Source organism: Mytilus galloprovincialis, chromosome 11, assembly GCF_965363235.1.
Source record: "Mytilus galloprovincialis chromosome 11, xbMytGall1.hap1.1, whole genome shotgun sequence".
Classification (NCBI taxonomy): Eukaryota; Metazoa; Mollusca; class Bivalvia; order Mytilida; family Mytilidae; genus Mytilus; species Mytilus galloprovincialis.
Window position 1 is genome coordinate 381,502 of NC_134848.1, and position 19,891 is coordinate 401,392.

General features: G+C 32.7%; 1 protein-coding gene across 2 annotated transcripts in view; it reads right to left on the reverse strand.

Moving 5' to 3' along the window:
• LOC143051484 (uncharacterized) overlaps nucleotides 1-19,891 on the reverse strand; it is a 42,962-nt gene that overhangs the window by 14,899 nt on the left and 8,172 nt on the right. For both annotated transcript variants that reach the window (XM_076224349.1, XM_076224350.1), the window contains 11 exons: nucleotides 19,651-19,744; nucleotides 18,147-19,171; nucleotides 17,186-17,270; nucleotides 14,992-15,257; nucleotides 13,951-14,037; nucleotides 13,170-13,271; nucleotides 11,859-11,929; nucleotides 11,209-11,261; nucleotides 9,542-9,740; nucleotides 7,316-7,421; nucleotides 3,350-3,464 (listed from right to left, as the gene is read on the reverse strand). In XM_076224349.1, the coding sequence (XP_076080464.1) occupies nucleotides 3,350-3,464; nucleotides 7,316-7,421; nucleotides 9,542-9,740; nucleotides 11,209-11,261; nucleotides 11,859-11,929; nucleotides 13,170-13,271; nucleotides 13,951-14,037; nucleotides 14,992-15,257; nucleotides 17,186-17,270; nucleotides 18,147-19,171; nucleotides 19,651-19,744 (2,203 nt within the window). The remainder of the gene's footprint in view (nucleotides 1-3,349; nucleotides 3,465-7,315; nucleotides 7,422-9,541; nucleotides 9,741-11,208; nucleotides 11,262-11,858; nucleotides 11,930-13,169; nucleotides 13,272-13,950; nucleotides 14,038-14,991; nucleotides 15,258-17,185; nucleotides 17,271-18,146; nucleotides 19,172-19,650; nucleotides 19,745-19,891) is intronic.

The following is a 19,891-nucleotide window of genomic DNA, read 5'->3' on the forward strand; positions in this document are numbered from 1 at the left end:
TAGATTGTATGTTATGTTAACTGGAAGAAAACTAAGTACATAATCATGATAATAAGTAACAGACGGGAAAACAGGAAATAAATTTTTACAAACTTTGCTTCTAGATACTAAGCTTTTGATCATAAACAAGCTTCTGTCCAAGTTTGATAGAAATCCAGGATAGTTTCAGAAAGTTATCAAAATTTTAATAAACTGTTATCACAGAGATAAGTCTCAACTTTTTGTAATTTTCATAATGCAAATGTTGAAATCAAAAATAGCAATACATGTACTTTAACATCTTACACAAGTTATGCAAATATTCTCCAATTCAATAAAACATGACTTAGTTACATGGCTAAACAATCTCCAATCAACATTGGCCTACCAGTAATGGTTCCCCTTGAAATGACCTAATCACAAACTAATACATGATAACTAAGAAAAATTATCAAAGTCAATAGACCATGACTAAGGGGCAGAGGCCAAATTATCTCCATTGAAATGAGATGTGCCAATGCTTAACCCTTTCCTCCATAGATTTTTTTTTATAACATACTTGATTCGCATAGGAATTTTTTCAGTAAAAAAAAAATCATAAGGTTTAAAGTGTTCATGCATTGTGAAAACGAATATTTCATCTATGAAATTCAAGTCAGATATTCTCATGAATCTCCTTTTCATAGTGGATACAATTTTTCTTGAGTCTGATGCAGACATTTTGGAGTCGAAGCATTTCAACTGAGGTACTACACAGGCGTCAAAAGGCGTCATTATGGAGTAAAGGGGGTGGCGTCAAAAGGCGTCATTATGGAGGAAAGGGTTAAACAACTGCATACCAAATATCATTGACCTAACAGAGTACCACTTGTGGTTCCCCATAACTGACCTAATCACAAACTAATACATGTATTAAAAACAAGAAAAATTTCAAAGTCAATAGACCATGACTAATTAAGGGGGCAGAGACAAATTATCTCCATGGAAATAAGATATGACAATGCTTATACAACTGCATTCCAAATATCATTGACCTACCACTTGTGGTTCCCCATAAACTGACCTAATCACAAACTAATACACGTAAAATAAGCAAAAGTTTCAAAGTCAATAGACCATGACTAAGGGGCGGAGACAAATTATATCCATGGAAATGAGATATGCCATTGCTTATACAACTGCATACCATATATCATTGACCTACCACTTGTGGTTCCCCATAAACTGACATAATCAGTAACTAATACATATAGAATAATCAAAAGTTTCTAAGTCAATAGACCATGACTGAGGGGGCAGGTCCAAATAATCTTCATTGAAATGAGATCTGCCAATACTTATGCAACTGCATACCAAATATGATTGACCTACCACTTGTGGTTCACCATAAACTAGACCTAATCACAAACTAATACATTGTTGACGTCGTCGGCGACGACGGAAACAGCATACCTATGTCTCGCTTTTTGACTCCGTCAAGGCGAGACAAAACTTAACCACAGAGTGAATGTTATGATAACTGGCAGAAAACTAAGTCCTGTTATAAGTAAAATGCAGATAAACTGGAATTTTTTTTACAAAATTTACTTCTGGAGAATATCTAATGACCTTTAACAAGCTTCTGTCCAAGTTTGGTAGATATCCTGGATAGTTTAAGAAAGTTATCAGCATTTAATAACCAGATGCTCCGCTGGGCACAGCTTTATATGACCGCAGAGGTCAAACCCTTAACAGTTGGGGCAAGTAAGGAAACAACATTCAAGCTGGATACCACTCTGAATTTGGATTGTGATTAAAAAGTTTGGGTTTCTAACAAAATGAATGTGGTCTAATGAACTTAATTTTTTTTTTTTTTTTTCTTTTGAGCAATTTACTATGACCCTTGGAGTTAGATCCCCAAAACTCAATTCCAGTCTGTCTTTTGAAGTAAGAAACCGTGTAGTATAATTTCAGAGAGATCCATACACTTAAAAACAAATTATTGTCTGTAAACTAGAAAAATGCTTCTTTTTGACCCCTTACCTACATGTTTTTCAAGGAAATTAACCCCAAACCGAATTCCAGCCTTCCCTTTGTTATATGGAACCCTGTGGTACAATGTCAGAGAGATACAATCATTTACACACAAGTTATTGTCCAGAAACTAGAAAAATGCTTGTTTTTGGCCCCTTTTTGGTCCTTAATAATCCTGGACTGTTTGCCCCATAACCCTTAAAATAAATCACAACTTTCTACTTATAGTATTAAACATTGTGGTACAATTTCAGAGTATTTGAAATACTTATACACAACTTATTGTCCTGAAACTAGAAAAATGCTTGTTTTGGGCCCCCTTTGGCCCCTTTTTCCTAAACCTTTGGGACCAAATCCCCCACAATCAATCTTAACCTTCTTTTTGTGGTTATAAACATTGTGTTAAAATATTATTGATTCCTATAAACTTATACTAAAGTTATTATCCGGAAACTATCTGTCTTCAGACGACGCTGACGAAGTGGCGGCCGACGACAATGACAACGTGATACCAATATACAACAAAAAAATTTTGTATTAAAATGAATTCACAGCTAAATACACCAAGACAATACAACATTTCATTAAACATAATTTAAAAGCAGTGTAAGGGGGTTAATCCAAACCTAACATTTACTTTTATAAATTGTTATTTGGATGGAGAGTTGTCTAATTGGCACTCACACCACATCTTCCTATATCTACTAACATTGTACTTTTTTCCAATTATCCAGTAACAAGGAAACCCTTTTTTTTCCCCCTTTGTTGCCCCTAAACAGTTTGAGCCATAACCCCCGAAGCCAATCATAACCATCCCTTTGTTGCATGGAAGCTTGTGGTATAACTTCAGAGAGATCGATACACCGTTTCACAAGTTATTGTGTGAAAACTAGAAAAAGGCTTATTTGGGCCCCTTTTTGGCCCCTAATTCCTTAACTGTTAGGAGCGTAACTCCCAAAATCAATCACAACATTTTTTTTGTGGTTATAAACATAAAATATCAGAGATTTCAATTTTTATTTACTCAAGTTAGGGTTTGGGTTAGGTTAGGGTCAGAAACCAAATGTCTTTGGACTAAGCTGATTATGATGCCGTGATAGCACATGTGTATAATACAAGAACTGGACTGCAATTTTTCCCAAGATTTTTACAATAAAAAAATAAGAAAATTAAATTAGCATTAAATATTGAAATTTCAAGAAATTCTTAATTCAAAATATTGATTTAAAATGACAAGTTTTATTTTTTGAGAAACCTAAGTTGTCTCAATAAATAAAAGCATCTCAAAATTCTGAATTTACAATAAATTGATTCAAGGCTTTTAGTACAATAATGTAATTATCATAAATTATCCTACCTTTAGATTGTATTTTTTCGAGATTTGGTGAAATGATGACACATTTTATCTTCCTTAATTTCAAATGTTTTGCAACTTCTCTTAAACCAAGCACCAGTCTTCGTTTTAACTTTGCCTGAAAATGAACAAATACATTTCAGCATACAGAAGAACATAACTTACTATATAAAAAGAAGCTAACAGTTTCAATGTAAGTTACAAGTGAGTTTGGATTATCTTCCTTTGATTAGTATTTCAATTATTATCTTAATCAGTTTGCTAGAATTAGTATTGGTTTTCAAGGAGTAATTATCTTGTTGAAATAAACTTTTTATGTTTATTAATGGATGGTAACAAAATTTGAAAAACTCATCACCAAGGCGAAGTATTAATTTTATGTTAATATGTTCATAGGTGCTTGAGGACAGGATCCTGTTATGAGTTGTTGGCAACCTTCGCTTCGCTCTATAGTCGAGATTCACGTTGATAGTAAACATGCATATTTAGAGTAAAAATATGGTATATTAGTATATATATGGTACAAATAAGTGATATATATTAAAAAATCTGAGATTTATGATAATAAGGGGGAGGGACTATGGGGGGCTCATAACAGGATCCTGTCCTCAAGCACCTATGAATATGTTATACTATTTTTCATTGAACCACACACATTTCATCACACAACAAGCGAATAGACATATGAGTGTAGAAATCACGTCATGGAAAGTACAAAATTCTAACTTATTCTTTAACATGTCATGGTGTAAACTTTATCACAAATATCAAATTAATATCTTCAAGCATGACTAAAACCAGATGCTCCGAAGGGCGCAGCTTGATATGACCACAGAGGTTGAACCCTGAACAGTTGGGGCAAGTATGGACAGAACATTCAAGCTTGATACTGCTCTGAATTTGGATTGTGATTAAATAGTTGACACAGAATAGATTTCTGACACAGAATGATTGTGGTCTAAAAACTCAAAAAATTTACATTGGACATTTAATACCTTTTATGATCCAATATCCAAAATTGAAATACATGGTTAGATTCAGCATATCAAAAAAAAAAACCAAGAATCCAATTTTTGATGAAATCAAACAAAGTTCAATTTTGGACCCTTTAGAACTTAATGTGGAACAATTTGATAAAGGGGCCCATATATCAAATATATTTTCTTATCTTTGCGGTCTTATAAAAAGTGTTGAAAAACGATTATTTAAGTGACCAAGGACCATAACTCTGCACAAAATAATCAGACTGGATAAAAAATGGAACTTGATCTGGAACTTGTCTTGATAAAACTATACATCAGTTATATATTAATCTTCAAGAGTGACTAAAAAAGTGGAGAAAATTATTATTTCAGTGAATCTTCTAAGTCCAAGGGCTATAACTCTGCACAAAATCATAATACCATAAAACCAGGTGCTCCGCAGGGCGCAGCTTTATACGACCGCAGAGGTCGAACCCTGAAAAGTTGGGGCAAGTATGGACAAAACATTCAAGCGTGATACAGCTCTGAATTTGGATTGTGATAAAATTTTTGACATTACATGGTTTTTTTTTACACAAAACAAATGTCAAGATTTTACAAATCAATTAAAGATTTCTTCAAACTTTTTAAATCTAAAATTAAATAGTTGACACAGCATAGGTTTCTGACACAGAATGAATGTGGTCTAATGAACTTAAAAAGTTTTTTTTTGCCTTTGAGCAATTCACTATGCTGTTGAATATTAATCCTCTAAAAAAAATGTTTGAAGAAATTTTCTTTTTATTTATGAAATCTGAAATGAGAAAAATTTAACCCCCCCCCCTTTTTTTCACATCCCCGTTTCCCTTTTTCCAAAACTGATATCAATTCAAATTTCTAATGGAGTTTGCAACAATAACTACTCTTTTAAATACATCATAAAATATTAAAATGTAAAATAAAGTGCTTGTTATCACTGAATGGTAAAGATTGGTTGGTAGTAAAAGTGAATATACATTGTTTATTGTATAAAACAATAAAAAAAACTTCATCAGCAACATTTTATATTGGCAAATTTCCAATGAAGTTATTTACATAAAGTTATTGGCAAATAAAAATAGAAAATGACATCATAGTCATGTCTGGCAAATGTCCAACATACATTATCTAAAAACATTTTAGATAAGATAAGGAACATTTTATATTGGCAAATTTCCAATGAAGTTATTTACATAAAGTTATTGGCAAATAAAAATAGAAAATGACATCATAGTCATGTCTGGCAAATTTCCCATATATATTATCAACTACTATTCTATACAAAGAAAGATAACTCCAATTGAAAATTAATTGCTATTGCACAATATTGTGCAATTAGATATTTCTTGCTATTGTGCAATACTGTGCAATTGAAAGTTTCTTGCTATTGCACAATACTTGATATGGAATCCTGATTTGGACCAACTTGAAAACTGGGCCCATAATCAAAAATCAAAGTACATATTTAGATAAAGCATATCAAATAAGCCCAAGAATTTAATTTTTGTTAAAATCAAACTTAGTTTAATTTTGGACCCTTTGGACCTTAATGTAGACCAATTTGAAAACTGGACCAAAAATTAAGAATCTACATACACAGTTAGATTTGGCATATCAAAGAACCCATTTATTCAATTTTTGATGAAATCAAACAAAGTTTAATTTTGGACCCCCATTTGGACCAACTTGAAAACTAGGCCAATAATTAAAAATCTAAGTACATTTTTAAATTCAGCATATCAAAGAACCCCAAGGATTCAATTTTTGTTAAAATCAAACTAAGTTTAATTTTGGACCCTATGGACCTTAATGTAGACCAATTTGAAAACGGGACCAAAAATTAAGAATCTACATACATAGTTAGATTCGGCATATCAAAGAACCCCAATTATTCAATTTTTGATGAAATCACACAAAGTTCAATTTTGGACCCTTTGGGCCCCTTATTCCTAAACTGTTAGGACCAAAACTCCCAAAATCAAACCCAACCTTCCTTTTATGGTCATAAACCTTGTGTTTAAATTTCATAGATTTCTATTTACTTATACTAAAGTTATGGTGCAAAAACCAAAAATAATGCTTATTTGGGCCCCTTTTTGGCCCCTAATTCATAAACTGTTGTGACCTCAACTCCAAAAATCAATCCCAACCTTCCTTTTGTGGTCATAAACCTTGTGTTAAAATTTCATCAATTTCTATTTACTTATACTTAAGTTATTGTGCGAAAACCAAGAATAATGCTTATTTGGGCCCTTTTTTGGCCCTTAATTCCTAAACTGTTGGAACCAAAACTCCCAAAATCAATCCCAACCTTCCTTTTGTGGTCATAAACCTTGTGTCAAAATTTCATAGATTTCTATTCACTTAAACTAAAGTTATAGTGCGAAAACCAAGAAAATGCTTATTTGGGCCCTTTTTGGCCCCTAATTCCTAAAATGTTGGGACCAAAACTCCCAAAATCAATCCCAACCTTCCTTTTGTGGTCATAAACCTTGTGTTAAAATTTCATTGATTTCTATTCACTTTTACTAAAGTTAGAGTGCGAAAACTAAAAGTATTCGGACGACGACGACGACGCAGACGCCAACGTGATAGCAATATACGACGAAAAATTTTTCAAATTTTGCGGTCGTATAAAAATGGCAGACAGACTATTACTTTAATAGTCTTCTTTCTTTCTTTATTTGTTTTGTGGTGTTTTAACGCCACTTTTAAGCACCACATATAGATTATTTCGTGGCAGCCAGTTTTTATTGGTGGAGGAAGATGGAGTGCCCTGAGAAAACAACTGACCTTCGATAGGAAAACTGACAATCCTAGACAATTAAGAGTGGAGTTGAGTGCACCCGCACAAGCGGGATTCTAACTCACAACCTCAGTGTTGACTGGCTAGTGATTACAGTAGTAACTACTTAGATCAATCGGCCACCAAGGCCCCAATAATCTTCTTTATCTTTTAACAACTGACCTTAGAAGGATCTTTGTGGTACATTCTGTCCTGGAATCTGACCAGATCTTGTAATAAGGTGGTGGCACATTCATCAATATCTTTATCTAATACTTGATTACAATATCTGTAATTAGAAAATCAATTATCATGAGTAAGGTTAAAGGTTAACTCAGCTGATTCAAAATAGCTTTGTAATATAGAAGAATAGTGATAAGATTAACCAAGTTATATTTCATGCTTTTTCTATTTGCACTGTATTCTATATGTCCAACAAACACAGTTATTTCATAATCTATTTCTTTTGGACAAATAGTTCAAATAAAAAAATACTCCTCAAAAAGACTTTTCCAATGTAGTATATATATGCAACTTTCATGACAAATTTCATCGAAATTGTAAAAAATATCTCCCAATTTTACTAATCAAAGTGCTTGTAAGCACGGAAGGCTAAAGATTGCGTTAATTTATCAGTGGAAAGTAAAATTAAATATTGCATTGAATAAAACTACAATTCTGGACTAAGGGAGGTAACTCCATGACTTTAACAATGACATCATTTATATTTTTAGAAAAGATATTAGATTCCAGCACCTTGCAAAAGTTATGTAATTTTCTTTATAGGTGTATCATCATTTTGTGACCTGAAGATCTGAGCATATACAGTCGATTCCACTTAATTGCATACCGCTTAATAGCATATTTCGGTTAATTGCATACTTTTCTCCTGCACAAAACCATTTCCCATTCATCTAATGTTAAATTGTACGGTTATATGCATAGCCCCACAAGTGGCAATTCGGTTAATTGCATAGAAAATAATCGCCAGCTAGATATGCTTAGTTAAAACTGACGAGATTTTTGACCGGAAACAGCAATTTGGTAAGTATATTTTTCTTGAATGCATCATAATTTTTGATATTATTTCACATTTACTTCTGTGTTATTTAAATAAAGTTTTAAAACAGTTTCTTTCGTGTTTATATGATTATAAAAAAAGGCCTCAATGTGTACACAGGTAAAGTTTCCCATATTCTATTTTAAGCCGCTCGAGGTCATAAAAATGTCAATCAGCTGATTGTTGTAAAAACACAACCATTCTATGATCTTCTATCTCAAAAGGTGTTAATTATTGATTGAATTTCAAACATTGTTCATAGATTACAATTTGGTGGTATTTTTAAAACAATAACGCCTGCTTATTATCGATCATTATCCAATGTGCAATCTCGTAATTCGGCTAGGGGTGATCTACATTTATGTTAAATATTACAGGGCATTTATATATTGTTGAAGAATTTCATAAATCAATCTTTCATTTTTAATATTTTTTTAAAAGAACATTAAATTAAAATTATTATATTTTCTCACTTTCAACACTCGTGTCCAGCAAATAACCTGTGCAGGGCCCCATTACCTGTTAACTGCGTTGCATATACGAAACTAACGAGGTTAAAGTAACAGTGTTATATCACTGTGCAATCGGTAAATACTGCATATTAAAGGCAGTTCATTACACATTTATTGTATCAAATGATTATAAACTGTTTAGCATTGTTCAACAGTTTGTTTTAATCAAAGCATAACAATATAATTTGTACATCCGGGTCATAGAAACAAATTTATTTTTAGAACAATTTTATTTTCGTATCTCAGGTAAAGGAAAAGTCGGTACATAAATTAACTAAAACTAAATGTGTTTATAAACTTTATTGAAAGAATAAACAATGAAATAAAGTGCATGACACTAGACAAATAACTTTTATTAGAATAAATAATCATTCAATATGTTGTAAGTGGATTATGGACGTTCATCTTTCTTCAGGATTTCCTTTACTGGTCTGCTCTATCGATGTTATTTGACTCCATATTTAGGCATTTCGGATATAAGCATATTCCGCTTTATTGCATAATTTCGTCTGACAAATAGGCTATGCAAATAACCGGAATGTACTGTATTACATTAATTTTCTGGAAATGATCATGGATAAGATGTATAGAATGTTGTGATCAATGCTCATTATTTTGTTTATCAAAAAAGTTGTGATAAGCCTTGGAAGATTTAGTTATCAAGTCAGTGACATAGGATTCTGATTTGCATTTCATGCAATCTCTACCCCAAAATATGGACAATTCTATGTTAAGGGGGTCTATAATTCAGTTTGACAGCTTCATGAGCTTCAGCCATACACGGTTCATATCACATCTTAAGAAGATGATTATAACTAAATAGATAAATAAACTCACTCTCTAAATCTTCTGCTGTGTATCTTTTTTACAACATCCTTTCCAACAGCCCCTGCTATAGGACTATTGACCTCTGAACTTAATGGACTGGTTCCTGGAGACAGTGGACTCATGCTTATAGGTGAAGTCTGACTGACTGGAGACAGGTTGGCACTTCCTGGGGTACCAGTGTAATCAATTGAACTCTTTGTACTCATGGCTGTAATGACATCATGATGTAGAAATTTGTAAGCAATCTTTAACCCCGCCACATTATTTATGTATGTGCCTGTCCCAAGTCAGGAGCCTGTAATTCAGTGGTTGTCGTTTGTTTATGTGTTACATATTTGTTTTTCGTTCATTTTTTTACATAAATAAGGCCGTTAGCTTTCTCGTTTGAATTGTTTTACATTATCTTATCGGGGCCTTTTATAGCTGACTATGCGGTATGGGCTTTGCTCATTGTTGAAGGCCGTACGGTTACCTATAGTTGTTAATGTTTGTGTCATTTTGATCTTTTGTGGATAGTTGTCTCATTGCAAATCATACCACATCTTCCTTTTTTATATTTCCATTAATATTGAAATGTATATCAAATAATGAGGTCAAAAGAAATCATCACAAGAATTATGTGTCATGTATAGTTCATCATAGAATATATTATTAAAACAGATGTGCAGATTATTTCTTTTTAATTCATCTCATATTTGGACTGACATAAATATCACATACATATAGTAAGATTTGCTCAAGGGTTTATCTTTTGATGGACCAATCAGTTGAGATCTAGCTATTTTGATGGACCAATCAGTAGAGATCTAGCTATTTTGAGAAACCAATCAGTTGAGATCTAGCTATTTTGATGGACCAATCAGTTGAGATCTAGCTATTTTGATGGACCAATCAGTAGAGATCTAGCTATTTTGAGAAACCAATCAGTTGAGATCTAGCTATTTTGATGGACCAATCAGTTGAGATCTAGCTATTTTGATGGACCAATCAGTAGAGATCTAGCTATTTTGAGAAACCAATCAGTTGAGATCTAGCTATTTTGATGGACCAATCGGTAGAGATCTAGCTATTTTGATGGACTTATCAGTAGAGATCTAGCTATTTGAGGGACCAATAAGATGAGATCTACAATATGTCTGTATGGCAACATGTCTGTATGGCAATATGTCTGTATGGCAACATGTTAAAATGGTTAATGTCAAACCTCTCTGTATTTAAGTTTATCCAAGTGACTGAGTCATCAAAGTTATAAGTAAATACAATAATTACTGTTCTTACATTTAATTAACATAATTTTTATATAATTAGTGTACCAATCAGACAAATCATTTTTAACTTATTGAAACAAGCTTTCACCTAGATCCATGAAAACATTTATGTTATAAAATAGTGCAACCAGAATGATTCTAAGAGTTATTTCCCTTGGTCCATCAAAATCAATGTTTTCCTTGTATTAGTACTATGGGAGCTACCATTTGATTTTTATGGAGAGGGGGGCTAAGATGAATTTTTGAAAAAAAAGGCAGGATAAACTATAAAAGAAAAAAGGCCGGACCAAAAAGAGTGAAAAATAAAAAGGCAGGACAGAGATTAAAACTAAAAAAAAATTTCATCCTAGACCCCCCCCCCTAAAAATCAAGTGGTAGCTCCCTTACACTTGTTTTTTGATGACTTACCATCTTGAGACAGATCACTTTCAGCACTAACTACACCAATACCAACCGCTGCTCTGGAAATAGAGAAAGGTCAAATATAGAACCTACATCAGATAATATCTTTTGAACCAATCATTACCAAAATCAGAAGGGTTTTATAATTTTTGCACCTGTCCCAAGTTAATAACATCTAGCATGTAAGTCTTGTATGTTTTTTTTTGGTTCAATTATTTGTTTCCTAATTGTGTGTCAAATCCATTTCACTGAACACATATACATTATTATTTAGGAGCCAGTTGGAGCTAGCTTCTGACTGAGGGATTTTCTCACTGCATTAAAGACCCATCGATGGCCTTGGTCTGTTTTTGCTCATTGGTTGGGTTCAACTCTCTTTGACACATTCCCCATTTCCATTCTCAACTCTATTTAGTAATTATTTGACAAGTTACTCTGTCCTTTATACCGTATTGGGTTATTTTCCTGGGTGTAAAATTTTGAGATTTTCATTTCATAAGGTATACAAAATATTTTGGCCGATTGAAATTATTATCAATACATTTGCATGTACACTTTAAAATTGGCGGAATTTATTTTGGCAATTCTGTTCTATCCGCGAAAATAAGTGAAAATTTACACCCCACAAAAATAGCCCGCTACATAGTAATACTTACTCTGTTGATCCTGATTCTGTTCCTTCTAACATCTTTAAATGTTTCTTTTCTTCTCTCTCTTTCAATATCACCTACAATAAAAAGGAAAAATAAAAATGGGGTAAAAGGTCATATAAAAATCAGGAGAAGGGGTATGATTGCCAATAAGACAACTTACTACCAGGAGGAATGTTGGCCAAAATATACTTTCTTGAAATCTGTTCACAAAAATTTTCATCAAAAAGATTTCATATACAAACATGAAATATGTATTCCTCTATACATTGTACCATCATAAAAAAATAAAACTGATAAAATATACATGACATGAATAAGGTTTCAGCATTAATAAAAAAAATGGGACACTGGTGATGCCTTCGCTTGTACAAATAGAGGCAGTTGCATATACAGTTCTAAATATGACACAGACACAGACGATGACAACAGACAGTGTACAATATATGTTTATATATCTCAACTTGTACGATTCGCACGTGTATGTAACAATGTTTTAGATTTTAACGAGAGAAATTTATGTATTACTGAAAAATTATTACACCAGGGTTTTTGGATACCACAAACTAGTCAAAACATTTACTAAATTTTATCATCGGTATAAGGATATCATTCGTAAATATAGCTCAACATGCAGACTTCTTATACATTCAGGTATTTCACATCCAATTTTTTTATGGTAATATTCTTTATAAAGCACAAAGGTGTCAGTTTTCACCTCAGAAACTAACAAAACCTTTGAATAGACTTATTAAGAAGGGATATAGTTACGATACTGTTGTCAGGTCATTAAAGATTGCATATTTTGGCGTTAATATTGAGTCACTGATATTAAGGTCTTTGCATTGGAACTAAACACATTTATTCTAAAAACAGTTGTTGGCATGACACGGGTTATGTTCTTCTCATATATGTTATAATGGTATGATACTAAACCCCTAACTGAAAGGATTGTGCCTGATGTTCATATGATGAAATCATAATCTTTCAGCCAGTTAAATTGAAGTCTGGAGCTGGCATGTCAGTTAACTGCTAGTAGTCTTGTTATTTATGTATTATTGTCATTTTGTTTATTTTCTTTGGTTACATCTTCTGACATCAGACTCGGACTTCTCTTGAACTGAATTTTAATGTGCGTATTGTTATGCGTTTACTTTTCTACATTGGCTAGAGGTATAGGGGGAGGGTTGAGATCTCACAAACATGTTTAACCCAGCTGCATTTTTGAGTGTGTCCCAAGTCAGGAGCCTCTGAACCTTTTTCAATGGACTAGGTTTCTTTGCCTTTGGTGTTTCTATGTAAATATTATATTCTAACCTTTTTTAATGGACTAGGTTTCTTTGCCTTTGGTGTTTCTCTCTCTTTTCCACGTTTGATAGGAGCACTGGCATCTAATACATTGTGACCTCCTTTGGATTTCTACAAAAACAATAAACATTTCTTTTAAATATAAATAAAGTTGACATAAGTGCCAATGAGACCCTCTCAATCCAAACCACAATGTATAAAAGAATTATACATGTAGGTCAAGGTACAGCCTTCAACACAAAGCCTTGACTCACATTAAACAGTAAGATAAGGGCCCATAATGACTAGAGTAAAACAAATCAAACAGGAAAACAGGAAAACAACTGGTATAATCTATATACAAAAAAAAACCTGAGAGAAACACTTAACAGCAAGATAAGGGCCTTGTTTAATGCTTTAACATCCAATAAAATTACAAAATGAAGCATTCCAATTATAGAGGTTTTCTTACACAAATACTTCTAAGATGAGATACTTCTATTGTGTCTACTGTGGAGTCATTATTATTCGTTGGATACCAAATTCTGTGGATTTTGTGATACCGGCTAAGGCATGTTAGGTGAACCAAGAAATTTCTATAAGCTAGTATGCAGACTTTGGCAATACCACAAATTAAACATCCTCAAACATGCAAATTTTACTTAATTGATGAAAATTGGTCACAACAAAAAATAAATGAATCCCCAGTAATATGTCATATTGTTATGTGTCTGGCCTGCTGCAGCTGAGCTCTTTTCTTCTTCTCTTCATATTTTGAATCAGTTGGACAAATGAGTAATACTTGGCTTACCTGTACTTCTTTTTTCTTTGGTTGTTCTGTTTTGACTTTTTGTTCTATCCTAGCAGCAGATGTTAAACTAATTGTGGTCTTTTTTTGCTGGAAGAACAAATTGTATTTTGATTAATCTGTTGGTCCAAACTGAACATCATTGTTTACTAAGCAATGCAAAAAAACAATAGAATATGAAAAAAGTTTTAGGATTTATTTCCTGAACTAATTTTCTAGGAAACGTTCTTCCAATCTCTTTGATGGAATCCTAAGCTAATGTATCTTAACCATAAATTGGAATAAAAATCTGTACAACTTTCAATGTTCTCAAAGGAGTAGGTCCGGTAAGACCCCTTTTTGGCCCCAAAATATAACAGTTTTACAAAATTGTTAAAATGTAAACTTTTAGTTATTTATTGGACAGTTGAATGGTTCTGCCACATAAATATGGGCTGTTTTTGACTATACAATGCACATATATCGGGTTGTAGCGCCATTAAGTCATGCTAAATTACTGAAATCTTCAAAATTCTACCATTTTAGTTAAATTTTAGACGGTTTCCGTGTAAAACGAAAGTGGCCGCATTCGTGTTCATCCTTAATATTGAAATGTAAGTTGTATTTTATGATAATACATAACATATATAAAGGTTGTGGATGAACACGGATGCGGCCACTTTCATTTTTGACAAAAACCATCTGTAAAGTGACATTTCAGCATATTTGGTAGATTTTTCATATTTTAGCTGGAATCGGATCGTTTTTAATGACTAAATCAGTTAAAATCTTTCACATAAACTAATTGAATCAAGTAAAATAGACACTTAAGTGTTTAAAAAGTGGTCAAAATCTTTCGTCAGATGAAACTGAAATTTGAGGCCAAAATGAGTCCTTACCGGACCTTCTCCTTTGTTTGTCATGTTTACTATATATAGACTGACTATTGTTACAGATAAATAAAAAAATTGAATTTACAGAAACCCATCATAGGCTGGGAATTAGTGAAATGATTTGAAAACCTGAGTAATAGACACGTCTAAGCAATCCTCATAACTGAATTACCTCTAGTGCATCAATTACTGCCCCAAGATCTAATGATACATTTTGTTTTGATTTTTTCCCAGAACTCTGAGTTTTTGGATTAACTTTCAATATTCCTGGCGTCTGTCCTTTCTCTTCTTTGTTACTTTTTGGGCCTGTGGTTTTTAGACATTGTTCTTTCAACATTTGCTGTTCTAGACCTATCTCAGCCAGTTCATTCTCAGCTGCTGTATTGAGTATATCTTTCCTCTTCCTTCTTCTTCTACTGGCTCTTGTTCCCTTGTCTTCTGTAAAAGAAAGGATTTCATGTAAAACTAGAGATTCTGTTTGCATAGCTTACAAGTTGACATTACAAAATGGTGAAGTATAATTATAATGATTTTCTGTAAGAGATAATTATTTCATGTAAAATTATAGATACTGATTGTAAAGCTTACAAATTGATACCTAACCCCTCTCAGGACATTACGAAATGGTGAAGTATAATTTTAATGATCTTCTGTAAGAGATAATTATTTCATGTAAAACTGTAGGTTAATTCTGTTTAATCAGGGCTCACACTAATTCAGAATTATAGGGAGAAGTGACTTCTCTTTTTGAAACTGATAGGGAGAAGTGGTGAGATTTGAAAGAGAAGTTCTCATTCGCGCAGTGCGCTACAATGTTTGGATTTTACTATAGTATAAACATGATAAAGGGTCATATGTAAATAATGTTCTTTTTATATTATTCAATTCATATCTGAGTATACAATCAAAGTAACATTTTAAATTAAAAGTTGTTTAAGTTTTACTAAGGTTCTTGTGAGAAACTACCAACTAAATATTTAATATCTAGAATTAAAAAAAAAAAAATTTATTTTAAAAAATGTAAAGAAATTATAATATATCAATTACAATTTAATTCAAATCTATCTTGTGTATGAAATTCAGTGTTTCTCATAAAAAAATATAAAAGTTATTAAGCTGGGCCATAATATATTTTGAAAAAATTCATAAAAAATATAGGGAATTATATACACCAATCAATTAGATGTAACCAAAAGTCTCGTAATGCGTGTGGAATATGTAATTTTTCCCTTTGGGATCAATATTCTTCTGTCAGCTGTTCCATCCATGCGTCCGTAGTAATTATTGTAAAAGTACGGATTTCGGTCATAGCTTATCCTGTTCAGATCCGTAGTTTAAAAATCGGTCAATGGCAGACGAATGCAAGAAAATTTACAATTTAAATAAACGATGTTTGACAAGCTATTTGGACAGGAACATGACGTTTTTAATGCAATAAATGGATTAAACATTTACTGGAGGGAACTTTTATCAAGTTATCGCGGAAATTTAGGTTGATGAACGTTTTCGAGTAACAAGCACCGGAACTTGCGGAAATGCAAGAAGTGATAAAAAGTTGTATTTTTATCAAGTAACCTGCTACACACTGCAAAGACAATGCTTCAACCTCTTTTCTTAAGATAATGAATCGTTTATGTCTAAATTTCTTTAATTATCAATAAAAAATTTGATGTTTCATCAACTTGTTAAAAATTGAAAATGTCCGATGACGGAAGCGACTGAAAGCCAGTATCGTCAAGAACAGGGCGACTTGTTTTCGCTTTTGGGGGTCGAGGAAAGCGAAGTGACGGTCGGGAAGGGACTTCTTAACCCAAGTCGCCTGGTAGCGTGAGCCCTGGTTTAATTTTAATAATTTCTACCTAATACCTTCCAGTGTATAAAGAAATGGCAAGGTCTATGATCATTTAATAAGGAAAATCTCAAAAATAATTTGAATTAAAAGCAAAATAAGAGGTGTACAATGTACAAGATTACAGTTAATCCTGTCTATAAAGGGTACCCAAGGATAATGCAGTTTAAAGACAGGTTCATAAAGAGGTTGTTGATGGAACCACATTACATGCATTACTTGTTATTTAAGTAACAATACATGCATATCAGTATGTACTACAATATATTACACAATGTATTCATGTCTTTTGTGTTTGTTTGATAGTATGCAGTATATTTTATTGCAAAATATAAAACAGGATAACATAGATGTGGTTCAAAGGTATATACTATTTACCAGCTTTAGAAAAAGAAATTATTAGGAAAGATTAAGGAATGCATGCAGCAAGGGTTTAAAAAATGTGTTATCAACCTACATGTAAATTGTAATGGTAAAATAATAACTGATGTAAACTACAACCTTTATCTTATCTTACCCAGACTAGAGTTATCTTTCCTTGGAGAATCTTCAGAGGAACTTGTTTTATTTCTCTCTACTGTAGAAGGCCTGCTAACAGGTACCTGGAAAGAAAAAACACAAAGTTATTTATTAATTTTTTGCCAAACAAATTATTTAAATGTTTTCCTTCATGTCTGTTCTTAATTTAAGTTATGGGACAGTGTTCATGACAAAGGAAGTTATGGGACAGTGTTCATGACAAAGGAAGTTATGGGACAGTGTTCATGACAAAGGAAGTTATGGGACAGAGTTCATGACAAAGGAAGTTATGGGACAGTGTTCATGACAAAGGAAATTATGGGCAGTGTTCATGACAAAGGAAGTTATGGGACAGTGTTCATGACAAAGGAAATTTAAGTTATGGGACAGTGTTCATGACAAAGGAAATTTAAGTTATGGGACAGTGTTCATGACAAAGGAAGTTATGGGACAGTGTTCATGACAAAGGAAGTTATGGGACAGAGTTCATGACAAAGGAAGTTATGGGACAGTGTTCATGACAAAGGAAGTTATGGGACAGAGTTCATAACAAAGGAAATTTAAGTTATGGGACAGAGTTCATAACAAAGGAAATTTAAGTTATTAGACAGTGTTCATGACAAAGGAAATTTAAGTTATGGGACAGTGTTCATGACAAAGGAAATTTAAACCAGTGCAATGAAGCTTTTCTCAGACATTTGAACAATCTTAAACCTTTGAGGAATACTAACATGACTAATGTAAATTATTGTTGAGTTATCTCCCTTAGATCATATTATCAAAATATTTATATGCAGTAAATGTTTTGACCAATTATTTTCCAAATATTATCTATGGACTAATGGACTACTAGAGCATTATCAACATAGGCCAGATGTATGATCAGAATAACCAACATTGATATCTGGCTAAAAATCAGAATAACCAACATTGATATCTGGCTAAAAATCCAAACTTACTGTCTGTAAAATGGCACTATACGATATTCCTACTCCTGAAGACTTATTGTTTAAAGCTTTAGCACAACTCAAGTCAGGGAATTCTTCCACATCTTCAAAATGTAGTTCCACTTCCTGTTGTGGTTCATATTCAGCCTCATCTTGAGAATCTGCTGGGTCATCTGGGTTCTTCTTTTTCCGTTTTCTTCGTCGTCTACGTTTCTTTTTGCCCTGTGTTCCACTCTCACCTTCTGTTTCTAAATTCTGTCCAGTTTCACTCTTATTGCCCTCCTGCAGATTGTTTTTATTAAAATTTGATTCATGTGATTGTTTTCTTTCACTGCGTAAATTTTTAGTCCTTGAAAATCCATAATCATTTTCATCTATGGAAGTAGTTCCTTTCCTCGAGAAGCCTCTTGTTTCTTCATCAGAGTTTGTCTTTCCTGTCTTTCTCACCTGATTTTGTTTCGTTTGTATGTCTCCCTGAAATTTATTCCTTACTTCTGATTTTTTGTTGGCTTGTTTGTTGATATGTTGATTATTTAAATCATATGTATTAGAAGTGTTTCTATTGGCTAATTGAGAATCATGAGATCTGTTTCCAGGATTTGGTGTGTTTCTATTAGCTAATTGAGAATCATGTGATCTGTTTCCAGGATTTTGTTTGTTTCTGTTTTGATTATTTGGTGATTTTTGTTGTCCTGTTTTTAAGTTTTCTGCACTATTCTGATTATCTTGGTTTATCACAGGTCTTTGACTAGGTTCTTTTTGAGCAATGAAAGCATAGGAAAACTTTTGCTGCGGAACAGTTGCAGCATGAACTATAGATGGATCGTCTGATTGGATAGAATTAGAGGTCAATTTCATTGACAGTGTAGAATCAGATTGTGTTCCAATAGTTATCTGGTTTCTCTTATGAAGTGGACTTGAGTAACCACTGTCTGAATTAAGATCTCTATTGTCATGTATATTTCTTCTGTGTGATTTACGATATAATGAACTAGGGTGCTCTTCTAAAGTCTTATAAGCAAAGTTCTCAGAAAAATCTAAAAAATAATCAAATGTTATTTATAAATATAACTTTTACCACAATTCTTCTTTACATAAATCTGAAGAACAATTATTTGTTTCTATGTAAATGGCCTAATCATGCAGGTTTTCATTTTAGTATAATCTGTTGCTTAGTGGTTGTCGTTTGTTGGTGTGGTTTTGAAGTGTTTCTTGTTTTTTTTTATAGATTAGACAGTTATAAATGTTGTTTTTTCCTGTTTGAATTGTTTGACATTGGTAATTTTTGTTAGGCCTTTTATAGCTTGCTATTCTACGTGAGCCAAGGCTATGTGTTGAAGGCCGTACTTTGATCTATATTTGTTTATTTTTAACACAATGTGACTTGGATGGAGAATCGTGTCATTTGCACTCATACCACATCTTCTAATTTCTTTATACCACCATTTTTTAATCTGTTTGTTAATCAATTTGTTTTTTAGTGATATATAATTCCACCAAAATAAACATATCAAACCTGTTTGTATTTCCCGCTCATACAGAACTAAAACAGGAGCTCTCGGAGAATCATTCTTAGTTCCTCCCTTCCTGCCTGAATTTGTTCTTCTTCGCTGAAAAAACAAGAACACTTCTTTAAAGTCATCTGTTTTTGTGTATTACAATTATGTTTAGTTAATCATTCACTCAATTCAAGCTACTTATCTAAGTCCTCAGAGCACGTTTTACTTAACTAAGTCCTCAGAGCACGTTTTACTTAA